This window comes from Physeter macrocephalus, chromosome 11 (genome assembly GCF_002837175.3).
Source record: "Physeter macrocephalus isolate SW-GA chromosome 11, ASM283717v5, whole genome shotgun sequence".
In the NCBI taxonomy this organism is placed as follows: Eukaryota; Metazoa; Chordata; class Mammalia; order Artiodactyla; family Physeteridae; genus Physeter; species Physeter macrocephalus.
In genome coordinates, this window is record NC_041224.1 from 57,968,447 (window position 1) to 57,981,471 (window position 13,025).

The following is a 13,025-nucleotide window of genomic DNA, read 5'->3' on the forward strand; positions in this document are numbered from 1 at the left end:
TCTAGTCAGAGAGGATCGGAGGATTGGGAGGAGGTGATGTTTGAAAGGATCTGGAAAGAAGAGATGATCGAACAGTCTCATTCTAGGCTGAAGGAACAGCTTGTAGAAAGACCTGGAGGCACCATTGCCTGACGTGTTCTGGAGAAGCCAGGAGCCCAGCTTGGAGGATTGGTGAGGATGACGGACAGAAAATTAGGCTCTGCTCTGATTAATAATAATAATAATAATAGCAAGCACAGTCCTGACTGCTTTTCATAACTGACTTCTTTACTGCTCTCAACAACCTATGAAGTATGTGCTATGCTTGTGCATACTTTATGGAAAAGGAAACAATGGCACCAGAGGTTAAGGGACATCCTCTGGGTCACACAGCCAGTCAGTGGCTGAGTGGGGATCATAAACCAGTTAACCCATGCTGTTAACCATTGGGTTACATCACCTCTTGTGAGAGGGCCTTGAATGCCAAGCTAAAGGCATTGGACCGCTCCAGGGGCACTGGGGAGCTATGGCAGGTTCCTGACCCAACATGCATTTTCGGACATGCCACAACTCCTCAACCCTCCTCTTCAGGGTCTGACATTCCTGGATCTCTCCTCAGTGTTTGAGAAGAAAATCTCCGTATCAGCCAGTTTAGACTATTCCTCCCCCCATGTTCCCCCACCCTGCCTTGTCCTCAGTCGGCAGCCAGCATGGGCTTAGAAAAAGGAGGCCCAGGTTCAAGCCCCAGTTCCACCACTTCACCTCTCTGGGCCTCCGTTTCCTCATCTGTTAAATGGGAGGATGACAGGAAGTGCAGCCCTGCTCACTACAAGGCTGTGAGAAGACTCACAGGAGGTAATGTGGAGGTGTTCTGTTAAACGTCACAAGAAGTAATAACAGAGGAATCATCATTATCACTATGGCACAAGGACTCCATAGAGGCTCTTTCCCTTCCCTGAGGAAACTGCAGGCTATTTGGCCTTCTTGCTACTTCCTCTTCCACCTGGAAAGCCACATAAGGCTTTCCTCAGATACATCAGACATGCAAAAAGCACATGCTCTGGAAATCTAGTACTCGTTCATTCATACATTTATTGAGTATCCACTAAATGCCAGCCTCCATGCAGCAAATGATAGCCTCCTGGCTGCTCCGTGATCTTACCTGCGCTTTGCTTACCCTCTGCCTTCAGCCTTGGGTGTCCTTTCCCCCTTCTCCACTCTTCTTTGAAGTCTTCCTTAATCCTGGCCTTCAATGAATCACGTTTTCTTCTGCTTCCACAGCTTGCCGGTACCCATCCAAGCAAGTACTTGGATAAATTGCAGTTTTTTAAATTCAAGCCCATATTGTCAGCTCACCGAGGGCTGAGTCTGTCTTACCTGTGTGGGGCTGAGCGCATCTTAACTGCAAGCTTCAGTCAGACATGGGTTGAGATCAGGCTTTCGTCCCTGTAGCTGTAATCCTCACTAACTCCACAGGGTGGCAGCAAAATCCTCCAGTCACAAGCCCTTGTCCCAGGAGCGCAGAGATTGCAGGCTGGGATGCTGCATCCATAGGCTCCCCTCAGCTCCAGCGAGGCCAGACTAGGAGTAGAGATCCCTTCAAGCTCACTTTCTTCTTTATCTCGTTCACCAACCCCTTCCACTTTGGGTCACTTTGCTCTGCCCACCCCAGTTTCTCTGCCTGTAACAATGGGATCATTTGAACACAAACTCAGGCACTCTTTTTTTTTTTTTTTAACAGCTTTTTCAAGTTGTAATTCACATACCATACAATGCACTCATTAAAAAGTGCAATTCAATGTTTTTTAATATACCCACAGAGTTATGCGATCATTGCCACAATCAATTTTAGAACATTTTCATCACCCCCAAAAGAAACCCTGTTACCCATTGGCAGTTACTACCCATCCCCCCACTCCTAGCCCCCAGCCCTAGGCAACCACTAATCATCTTTCTGTCTCTATCGATTTGCCTATTCTGGACATTTCATGTAAATAGAATCATATAATATATGGTCTTTTGTAACTGACTTCTTTCACTTAGCATAATGTTTTCAAGGTTTATCCATTTTACTGCTAAATAAAATCCTATTGTATGGTTATACAACATTTTGTTTATCCACTCCTCAGCTGATGGACATTTGGGTTGTTTCCACTTTTTATCTATTATGGATAATGCAGCTATGAACATTGCTGTACAAGTTTTTGTATACACATGTTTTCATGTTTCTTGTTTATATACCTAGAAATGGAATTTCTGGGTCATATAGTAATTGTATGTTCACCCTCTTGAGCAGCTGACAGATTGTTTTTCACAGCAGCTGTACTATTTTTCATTCCCACCAGCAGTGTGTGAGGGTGTCTGTCTGTACTATTTTCCATTCCCACCAGCAGTGTGTGAGGGTGTCATTGTACAATGATGTTTCATTGAGACATCACCATAGTGTCTTATTGTGGTTTTACTTTTTATTTCTTTCATGTGCTTATTGGCCATTTGTGTATCTTTGGAGAAATGTCTATTCAGATCCTTTGTCCATTGGGATACTTGTCTTTATTATTGAGTTATAAGGGTTCTTTACACATTCTTTTTTTTTTTTTTTTTGACTGTGTCGTGTGGCTTGTGGGACCTTAGTTCCCCAACCAGGGATTGAACCTGGGTCCCTGGCAGGGGGAGCACCGAGACCTAACCACTGGACCGCCAGGGAATTCCCATCTTGATATGTTCTAGATACAGGCCCCTTATCAGAGATGTGATTTACAAATATTTTCTCCATTCTGTGGTCTTTTGTCTTCTTGATGGTGTCATTTGAACCACAAAAGTTTTACATTTTGATCGTGTTCAATTTATTTTTTTCTTTTGTTGATTGTTCTTTTGGCATCATATCAAAGAAACTATTGCCTAATCCAGAGTCGGGCCAGGCTGTGGGCATTTTGGAGTGATGGCAGGGCCAGTCCCTGCATCTTGACAATGGGCACATAGCACAGGGTGACCAACAGGCTACCTGTGAACTTGGGAGCTCCAGTTTCAACTACACCTCTCTTGAGCTCAAGGAGCAAGGCCCTATCCTTCCTGGTCAGCCTGGCTCCTCCCTGGACCCTCCTCTCAGCCTCTCCTCCCCCCACCTCCCTGACCCAGGTGGCTCCATGAGGGCCCAGGGGAGCAGTCCCTGTAATACCTCTTTGTGGGAGGGGCATGGGCCTAGATGTCCCACTCCCTGACTCTAGCCTGAACTCAGTTCAGGACAGGCCCCCCCGCATCCTTGGCTGCTCCCACTCCCCCATTCCTGCTGCCAGCCCAGCTTCCCCCAACCCTGTCCTGAGCAGGGTGATTACTCTCCTCACTGCCCCACCCCTACTCTCCATGTTCACATACCCCCAGCCCCATTCTTTTCCCTCTCCCCTCCCTCGGGGCTCTGGGGCTCAGTCTACTACCGAGCATCCTACTGTGGCCTGACTGGGTTGAATGCACAGGGCTCCAGGTGGGGTGTGGCTGTCCTGTCTTCCAGCCCTGCCTCTGCCTCTAACTTCTCTGTGATCTTGAGCAACTCCTGCTCCTCATGGCTCTCAGTTGCCTTGTCTGTCTCACAAGGGGGCCAGTGGTCCCTTCGGCCTCTGTCATTCTGGGGTCATTCTGGGGCTACCGTCCCTGGTGGGTGGGGATCTCAGGTTAGCACCGGCTCTCCTGGGTCCCTCACCCCTCACTGCACTAGGAGAGGGAGCTGGCAGTGGAGAAGGCCCCTGCTAGGTGTTCACAGGGGCGTGGTCCTCCCTGCCTGTGACCTCAGGACTGCCCCCGCCCCCCAGACCAATCTTCACTAATCATAAGGATGAGACCCACCAACAGGGCTCGGCTAGGAGTTGGGAGCACTCCTTGTCATCCTGCGCCCCTCCCATCACACCCCAGGGCCACGGTGGGGAGCCTTCCCACTGCCTAGACTCCCAGTTCACATTGGTTCTCCACCCGTCCCCCCAAAGTGGTCCCGTGGTCAAACATGTCCACAACGTCTTTGACTCTACTCCCATCAAAAGGTGGAATCGAACTCTCTTCCCTGGAATCTGCCGGCCTTAGTGATTTGCTCCTCAAGAACAGAACATGGCAGTGACACTGTGGGTCGTCCAGGGCTAGGTTCTAAACGATGAGGCAGTTTCCGCCTGGCTCTCTCTCAGGACGCTGATCCCTGGCTCCCAGACACCACCAGGCTGTGAGGCAGCCCAGGCCCATGGAGAGGCCACAGGTAGGTGACAGGGCCGAGGACCAGCATCAGCCACCAGACGGGAGACCAGCGAGCCTTCAGATGATTCCAGCCCCCTGGCTTCAAACTGCCTCACTGGAGCAGAGACAGCTATTCCTGCTGGGCCCCGCCCAAACTGCAGATTTCTGAGCAGAAAAGATGTTAGGTTAAACCACTGACTTGTGGGGTGCTTTGTTACAGAGCACCCCGGTGTGTGTGCGTGTGCGTGTGCGTGTGCGCGCGCGCCCGCACGTGTTGAGTGGGGAGCACGGTATTCAGCCTGAGGCTGCTGGATCCTTTGAGACCTCAGGACCCAGAGTCCAGCTGGGCCACTCAGCTGATACCAATTTCTGCTAAACTTTCTAATTGGAACCCTGCTTCTCCCTTTACCGTAGCCTAGTTCAGGGCCTTGTTAGAATAGGCCCTTCCTGTATTTGCATGTGATTTGTGTGCAATTTGCATACATCTACATGAGTCATATTAGGTGGTTTTTAAAGGTTTCTGGGTCCCTCCCTGGGGGAGGTACTAGCATCTTGGACTCTGGAGGGACAGGGGCACTGGAAGTTACCTGGTCTGCTCTCCCATCCCCTCACCGTCTGCTCCACCACATGACAACCCATCACCTCCCCAGGTGGTTCTTGGCTTAGGTTGATGAACAATTTCTGTGTTTGTGGAGTTCTGTGTAAAGAAAGGTGAGGTATTATGTCTACATGTGGACTTAGTTCTTTCCTCTGGGAAAATCAATCAACCACTGCCCCCAAGACTCAGGACAGGTACCATGGCGGTCTCAGGCTTCTCTTTCTCAGCTCAGCATCCACAGCACCATCACTGTTTTTGGTCTGACATTGGCCCCAACCACCCCTTCTGGCCTCTTCCAGAAGTGCCAGGCCAGGGGCTTTCAAATGTTTCTTTTAGGAGCAGTATCCTGTTTTCAAATGAAATCTCATGTGGAGTCTAACATGTAAGACAAGTAAAAATAGAGCTGCTCTAGGTGAGGGTGGGCAGGGAGGCTCCCCCAGGCCCCTAGCCAGAGCTGGAGAACCCAGCTTGCAAACCATTATCCTCTCAAAAGATGCCTCTGGGTATAGAACCCCACCCTCCAGACTTGCAGAGCCTCCCAGGGGTGAGCCCTGGCTTTCCATTTCAGCAGCAGAGGGGACACTGACAGTCTAAGCAGTTTCATTACACCATTGCTTCTTACTAAGCTTGAGGCCCGCTGAGCCCTCCTGATCTTTGTCAGCACAACACCTTTAAGCCAAGTCTCTCGTGGTCTATCCTCAGCCTTGGCAGCCCCAGATACCTGGCTTCAGGAGCCTGGACTGAAGAGAGGACAGGGAGGAATAAAGAGGGCTGGCCAGGGGTCTGGCTGTGTGCTCTGAAGACAGTCACCCAGTCAGAGCCCCAGTTTCCTCAACTTCAGGATGGGGAGGAAAACAGTCCTTTCTCATAAGACAGTGCATGAAAAGCATATAGCCCCGCCCAGCAGCTGGCTCAATACTGGTGGTCTGTCACTATAGGGCCGAAGGACTGGTCTCGGATCCCTCACTGCCAGCTAAGGAGGCACAAGCAGTGGTCAGAATGCAGACTCTGGAACCTGGAGACCTGGCCCAGACACAAACTCTGATCCTGCTGAGACTGGCAGTGTGAGATTTAGGATGTTTCCTTCATTTCTCTTATCCTTTCTCGGTTTCATCATCTGTAAGGGGAGATGATGATAACTAGAACATCGACCTCCCAGGGGGCTGTGAGGACCTAGGCAGCCTCCCCACCTGTGGAGAAGACCCAGCATGCACGGTGCCTGTAAGTAGTACCCCGGGGTCTGCTGTTATCACCACGGGCTCTGACCCTGTCAGGGTCCACCTGGCTCGCCACCCTGGCTCCCCTAATCCCAGCACTCCCACCCCTCCCCCAGGACCTGACACAGCCACCAAAACACCCGAGATCCACTTTGGCAACAGGGCTTTTATTCAGTCAAAATGAGTGTGATAAAACCCAAGACAGGCCAGGTGGCCCCCCTCCCCCAGACCCTCACTTCCCTTGGGAGAGGGGGTTCCAGGATGAAAGGAGGTGCAGAGAAGTCGCTGCAGGAACCAAGGGGCACTGCCTGGGAGGTTTGAGGCGCCCTGGGCTTAGGCCCAGTACTGGGGAGAAGGGACGATAACCTTCCCCGAGTCCACACAGATGAAACTGCAGTCTTCCAGGAAAACACCACCAAGTGTACCTTCTTCAGCTAATTCACTAAAGTTCGGGGCGGGGGTCCCTAGAGGGTTGGGGGTCAGGGACTTTATGGTCTAATCTCATACTTAAGGAATGCACATTTTTTTCCTTTAAAAAGAAGTTTTCTTTCTGCTATTTAAAAAAATGTTTCTGAGTGTAACCAAAAATAGGTATTTGTTTCCTTGGTTTTTTTTTTTTTTTTCTTCATCTTTAAGTCTTTCAAAGAACAACACAACAGAAAAGAGAAACAAGAAGTCACAAGAACATAAATCCTGAAACACACCTTATAGAAAAATAGCTTCCGGCCACATCTGCTGACATTGGTTGTTCCACTGTCCAGGGGCTGGGTCCAGCTGGCAGTGTCCCATGGGACAGTGGGCTGGGAACCCCCCCTTGCACACACACACACAGTACATTCCGGAGGCCAGTCTGCTCCAGCGGCTCTGTGGGCAGGACAGGAGGCAGGCTGTGGGGTGACAGCCCACCCTCCCAAGGCCCATGTGCAGAGAGGGTCCTGGGGGTCCCAGTCAAGGATGAGTTGGCGGAGAGGGTCAAAATGGGAGTGGACAGGCAGACAAGATGGAGCACTGGCAGCGTGCTGGGAAGTGGCTAGTTTTTGTTCCCAGGAACAAATTCTCCTCTTATTTTTGGCTTTTATTTTTTTTTCACATTTTCTTTGACCAATTCCATCTTTCTTTCTGCAGGCCCCGAGAAGCCCACCCTTGGTGAGGACCCAGGAGGGAGGGTCCAATGATACAGCACAGGCCCGAGAGCCAGCGAGCCTCGAGGTAGACATTTTCTTTCACACCTGGAAATGGGGAAGGGCTTTTTTTTTTTTTTTTTTTCTAAACTCTGGACAACAATATGGGGAGGGACAGGGGGTTCCCCTAAAGGGGCTCGAGGTAGGAGTACATTCGGGGCTCTGTGGGGCGGGGGGCTGAGGCCACGGCCCCACTCCCCTGAGGACATTCATTCCGGCTGAGGTAGGTGCTGAGAGCCAAAACAGCAAAAATCCATCCTGAGAAAACAAGTCGTGGAGGGTGACAGTGTCAGGGGCCCAGCCACAGCAGGGGCACATGTTTGGAGTCTAATTCACCTTTCTCTCTCTTCTCTTTCTCTCTCTTTTTTAAAATTTTAAGTTTGTTCTTTTTTTAAAGAAAAATGTTAGTTCAGTTCCAAGTCATGTGGGTACCAGGCAGAGGCTGGGGGAGGGGCTTGGCCCAAGGGAGGGGCTTCTGCAGGAACCCCTCTGGGTCCTTGCAGGGGGTCCCTTGCCAAGGCTACTGTAAGTCTTGACAATCAGAGGAGCAGTCAGGACAGAAATGCTGGGAAGCCCCCATCCGAATCCCACATGACAGGAGAAATCTTGCCTTTGACCTGAGAATGGGGGGTTGCTCCCTCCAGAGCCTCCCGGACACTGGCTACTGTCCCGAGCGAGCTGGCAGGGCGGCTGGTCCTTCACTCAGGAGGCTGGGGCCTGTGTCTTGGGGTGGCAGGGCAGCAAGGGGGCCTACACAGGGGGCCTTGGCCTCCGACGTCATCTCCTCCAGGAGCCCGAACCCCTGAAGCGGCAGCATGGAGAACTGGGTCTCCTCACACAGGGCAGGGGCCTCGGGGTCCTGCTGGGGAAAGCGCCAGTCACACAGGCGTCAGCAGGAGGGCCACAGGCCCATGAGCCCCCAGCCAGAAGGTCAGGCTCTGGAGCCAATCCCACTCGGGGGTTCAGTCTCCAGCCTTCTCTGCCTGACCCGGGGGCACAGAGAGAAGCACCAGCCACCAGTCTTGTGCCTGGAGAAGCCCTGCAGCTTGGCAGAGGCTGGTGACCAAGGCCTGTGACCAAGGTGAGGAGGGTGGAGCCTGAAGGAGGGGGTTGGCTGGCGGGGGGGCACTCACCGTGGGTCTGGGGTTAGGTCTGGGGTCGGGCTGCCCCATGGCCCCCGCTCGGGGGAATAGCTGCTCCAGTTCCTTCATGTCCACACGTTTCCCGTCTCGGCCCAGCTGGCCCCGCTCTCCCCGTCCCGCCCCATTCAGGGCCAGGACGCCAGGGTCTCTCTGGCTCCGGGGGCCCTGAGGAGGGGAGAGCTGGTTTTCTACATCCTTACACAAGAGGACCCTAGGGGGTGAGCCAAGAGTTAGGGGGAGGGATGTGGGAGGAGCAAGAACAAAAGGATGAAGACAAGGGGCCCCAAACCCTGCCTCCCCTGCGGTTTTCCTGCTCCAGGCCTGCCCACCCCACGCTGGCCCAGCCCCCTCTCCCTGGCCCAGGACCCACCTGCCCCTTTGGCCGAATAAGAGGAAGAGGACACAGAAGATGATGCAGGTGACCCCGATGTGGATGCCGATGACGATGCCTGTGGTAGATGTCTGGTTGGTGGCCTCCTCCTTCCGGCAGTCACATGGTGGGCTCAGGGCTGGGGGTGGAAGCAGCCACAGGTTGGGGGCTGTGGCTCCCAGACACCCAGCCCTTGAGGGTTACTTCTCCCTCGGCTGCTCGACATACGATTTGCCCTTGTCAATGGGACCCCAGCCCAACCTTTAGGTTCTTTTTACCAGTTACGGAGCACTAACTTTGTGCCAAATACTAGGAAAAACACTTTACATGGACCATTTCATCCTCCATACAGTTCTATAAAGCAGGTATTACTATCCGTGTTTTACGAAGGAGAAAACTGGGGCTCAGAGAGGCTAAGTAACTTGCGCAAGGTCACACAGCCAAACATCAAACTCAGGTCTAAGCCTATGTTCTCCAGGGCTGCATGTACTGTTCTACCCTCTTGCTTTCCCTGGATGCCTGCTCCCCTCCCCGCTCAGCCTCTCTTCCTGAGGGCCAGTCTTTAGCCAGACCCCATCCCCAGCCCTCACCTGTCCTCTCAGATGCTCCCCTCAAAGACACGAAGCGGACTGTGGCATTGCCATCCCCATGCTGGTTGTAAGCGAGCAGCTTCACCTCGTACACTGCAGTGGGGTCTGGGGGGAAGGCCAGGATGCTGAGGGACCACCCCCGGCCCCACCAGGTGGCTGTCCCTGGGGTGAACTGGAGGAGACCTCTGTGAACCACCTCCTGGCACCAGGCACCACACCCCTGCCCAGCTCCCCAAGCCCCAGCCGTGTCTGCCTCACCGAGCTGGCTGAGGTTGTAAGAGGAGACAGTTCCAGGCAGCAGGATGGGGCCGGTGAAGGAGGCCTTGCTTGCTGGGCGGTAAAACAGCTTGAAGCCGCCCTCGTGCTGCGCCAGCCGGGGCCAGGGCTCCCACAGCAGCTGCAGGGTAGAGCTGCCCAGGACTCGTACTGACAGTGGGGGTGGGGCGGGAGCTGTGGGCGGAGAAGGAGGCTGAGATGTGAGGACTTGGTGGTTGAAGCTCTACCCTTCCACCTGCTACCAATGACCCAGACAACCCCCCCAACCAAGAGCCTGACCGCTCTCTGACCTCTAACCCAGGGACTCTGCTTGCTCAAATAGCACCTTTACGTGAATTAGAAAACGACACCCCTGGGACTTCCCTGGTGGTCCAGTGGCTAAGAATCTGCCTGCCAATGCAGGGGACACGGGTTCTATCCCTGGTCCGGGAAGATCCCACATGCCGCGGAGCAACTAAGCCTGTGTGCCACAACTACTGAGCCTGCGCTCTAGAGCCCACGAGCCACAACTACTGAGACTACGTGCCACAACTACTGAAGCCTGCGCACAGCAATGAAGATGCAGTGCAACCAAAAAGAAAAAATAAGAAATAAAGTGTTGTCAGGTTTTTAAAAAAAAGAAAAAAGAAAAGGACACCCCTTCCTCCAAGTAGACCCAGCCCCGACTCAGCCTCAGGGCGAAGCACTCTGTGCAGTGCACAACCTGAACAACGGTGCACAGGGGTTCTGCCCTAATACCCTGAGTGTCTGTGGTTTTGTGCTCCATACCCAGACCTCACCTTCACCTAGAGTGCTGGCCAGGGTGGGGGCAGAGGCTGAGCTGGCCCCCCGGGGCGTGTAAGCTTTGATGTAGAAGCTGTAGGCAGTGGAGGGCTCCAGGTCGCTCACCAGGTGCTGAAAGGTGCTCTTGCTGACTGCTTCCTGATACTCCAGCTCTGGTGGGTCTGGGGAGGCCAAGGGTAGGGCAGGGGATTAAAGGGGCATGAGGGAATCCTACCCACACTGGTGAAATGAGGGCAGCCAGGGTGCAGCCGGGAGAAAGAGGGAAGGTGTTGGGTCAGCACGTGTGGGATCGAGGGGGATGAGAAACAGTAAGAGGAAGGGGATGCAGAGGCAGCCTTGCCCTCCTGGGCCCCACCCACCGGCAGCCTTCCTGATGTGCAGGACATAGCCGATGATCTCCTTGGTGTTGACCAGGGGCTCGGTCCAGGACACGCGGACCTCAGTGGACGACACAGAGACCGCCTGCACGTTGACGGGGGGCCCGGGCAGGCCCTCAGCCCACAGCACAGTCAGCCTGGCGCTGGCCTGAGAGGAGCCAGCACTGTTCTCGGCCATACACTGGTAAATGGCCTCATCTTCAGGGCCGATTCCAGAAATGGTCAGGGTGCTGCAGGGGGAGGGAGAGCCTCAGATCCCCTCCTCCTTCCAGAGTATCACTTGGAGGTAGGCCAAATCTCCCCATTTGAAAGATGGAGAAACTGAGCCCCTCCAGAAGACAATAGGCTTGTCTGAGATCTCTTAGCAAGTTAGGGGCAGACCTGGGACTCAAACCCAAGTCTCCAGACCCCCAGTTTAGTGTTCTTCCCTGGTAGGAGATGCACAGCCTCCTACCGTCCGGGCCTCACTCCGGCACACCCACCACACACGTGCCTGTTGTTATTCTTGAGCCTGACGTGGCCTCCTGGCCCCAGCACCTGTCCATTCTTCAACCACGTCACATGAGGGGGCGGCTCACCCTGGGCTTGGCAGGTGAACATGGCTGTGGTCCCAGCCGGCCTGGAGATGGACTGGGGGTGCTGGACAAACTCTGCTGGGGCTGGGGTTGGGGTGGGGGTGGGCACAGAGAAGCATAAGGGTCACGAGGGGTCAGGTGGACAGGGAGGGGACAGCTGTGAGTGAAGGACTGAGGAAGGGGAAGAGGGTAGGGCCAGAGGTCTGCAGGGAACAAGTGGGTAGGGGACATACACACCCACCCAGCCCCGGGGAGAATCCTCCAGGTGGGGCCCACCCTCCACCCCCAGCCTAGCCTCTGGGAGATGGTGGCAGCCCTCACATCCCTCCACCCCAGAGAGGCAGACCCAAGAGAGGACTCCATTTTAATGACTATTTAAAAGACTGACATTTGTATCCGAAAGCAATCAAGCTGAGCTCCCTGTTCAGGAAATTGTTAAATAAATAAATGTGCTAATAGGTTTGGCTGCACCTTGAAGGCCGAAGGCCCTTAATGACCGGGAGATGGATGAACCCTCAGTACCAGCCCCCCTCACCCCTACGTTCAATTCCACTCTCCTCCAATCCCAAGCCTCAAACTTCCATTAACACCAGAGAAATGAAATGCTCCATCACTTTCATTTGGACAGATTAACAGCACATGGAATGCTAAACAAATGGGCATTTAAGTTCCTAATTCCCCTCTCTCCCATCTCTCTGGGAGGGAACAACCACAGAAAACCCCTGAGAATGGGACTCCAAGACTGTTCACGGAGACAGTTGAGCCCCAGGGCAGGAGGATGGACAGAATGACCTGGTCAGCTGCAGAGGCCCCACATACCATGGGAGTGGAGGCCAGCTCTGTGTGTGTGTGTGTGTGTGTGTGTGTGTGTGTGTGTGTGTGTGTGTGTGTGTGTGTGTGTGTCAGGAGCTGGGGTGTGAGAGTGTGAAATGACAAACACTGAGAGTGTGCAGGCAGGTGTGAGAGTGGAAGTGCCACACGTGTGAATGAGAACAGCACGTGGAGGGAGGGACACATGGGGGTGACACAGGTGGGGGAGACCAGCTGAGATGACAAAGTGGAAATGACTGGGGGGGGTGGCGATGGCACCTGGAGGGGCCAATGACCAAGAATGTCCTTGCATTCCCAACATACACATTCCTGGGGGAGGGGGAGAGAGAGAGAGCTGCTGCCTTTGGCCTGGGCTGGGGCCCTGGAGAGGGGGCAGGGGCAAGATTAGGGCAAGGATAGGAAAGTGGGTGAGTACACGGCACTGGGTTTGGGCCAGGGATGTCGATGAGGCAGGGAATGTGGGGTGGGGAGGTCCGTACCTTGCACCACCAGCCGGCCCTGTGCCGTCCTCCTCACCCGGGTGCCGGGCCTGTTGGCTGCGCAGACATACACGCCCGAGTGCTGGACGGTCACGTCTGAGATGATGAGGTTCCCCGTGCCCAGCACCTGGATGCCCTCCACCCCAATGGGGCGACCATCTGAAGAGGAAGGGGAGGGTCAGGGAGGTAGGTGTGCAGGAATGTCCAGACTTGGAATCGGCCACCATCAATCTTCCAGGGAGCCCCAGTCTTTGACTCTTCCCTCTGAGCATCATGGCATTGTAGAGGAGGCTAGAGCAGCACAGAAAACTCTCACCCAGCAGGAGAGAACTGGCTCCTGATCCTAACACTGTCACTGCCTCACTGGTGACCTTCAAGTCCCTTCCCCTCAGTTTCTCAAACAGGAAGGTAAGGG

The 13,025-nt window shown here is 53.9% G+C and overlaps 1 protein-coding gene across 1 annotated transcript in view; it reads right to left on the bottom strand.

Annotated features, from left to right (window-relative positions):
- Positions 1 to 7,773: 7,773 nt before the first annotated feature.
- IGDCC3 (immunoglobulin superfamily DCC subclass member 3) overlaps positions 7,774 to 13,025 on the bottom strand; it is a 42,439-nt gene continuing 37,187 nt past the window's right edge. Inside the window, exons 6-14 of the mRNA XM_024128937.2 lie at positions 12,611 to 12,769; positions 11,219 to 11,384; positions 10,708 to 10,955; positions 10,345 to 10,509; positions 9,548 to 9,739; positions 9,290 to 9,394; positions 8,700 to 8,838; positions 8,321 to 8,540; positions 7,774 to 8,046 (exon numbers count right to left, since the gene is read on the bottom strand). Coding sequence (XP_023984705.1) covers positions 7,849 to 8,046; positions 8,321 to 8,540; positions 8,700 to 8,838; positions 9,290 to 9,394; positions 9,548 to 9,739; positions 10,345 to 10,509; positions 10,708 to 10,955; positions 11,219 to 11,384; positions 12,611 to 12,769 — 1,592 coding nt within the window. The 3' untranslated portion in view covers positions 7,774 to 7,848. The remainder of the gene's footprint in view (positions 8,047 to 8,320; positions 8,541 to 8,699; positions 8,839 to 9,289; positions 9,395 to 9,547; positions 9,740 to 10,344; positions 10,510 to 10,707; positions 10,956 to 11,218; positions 11,385 to 12,610; positions 12,770 to 13,025) is intronic.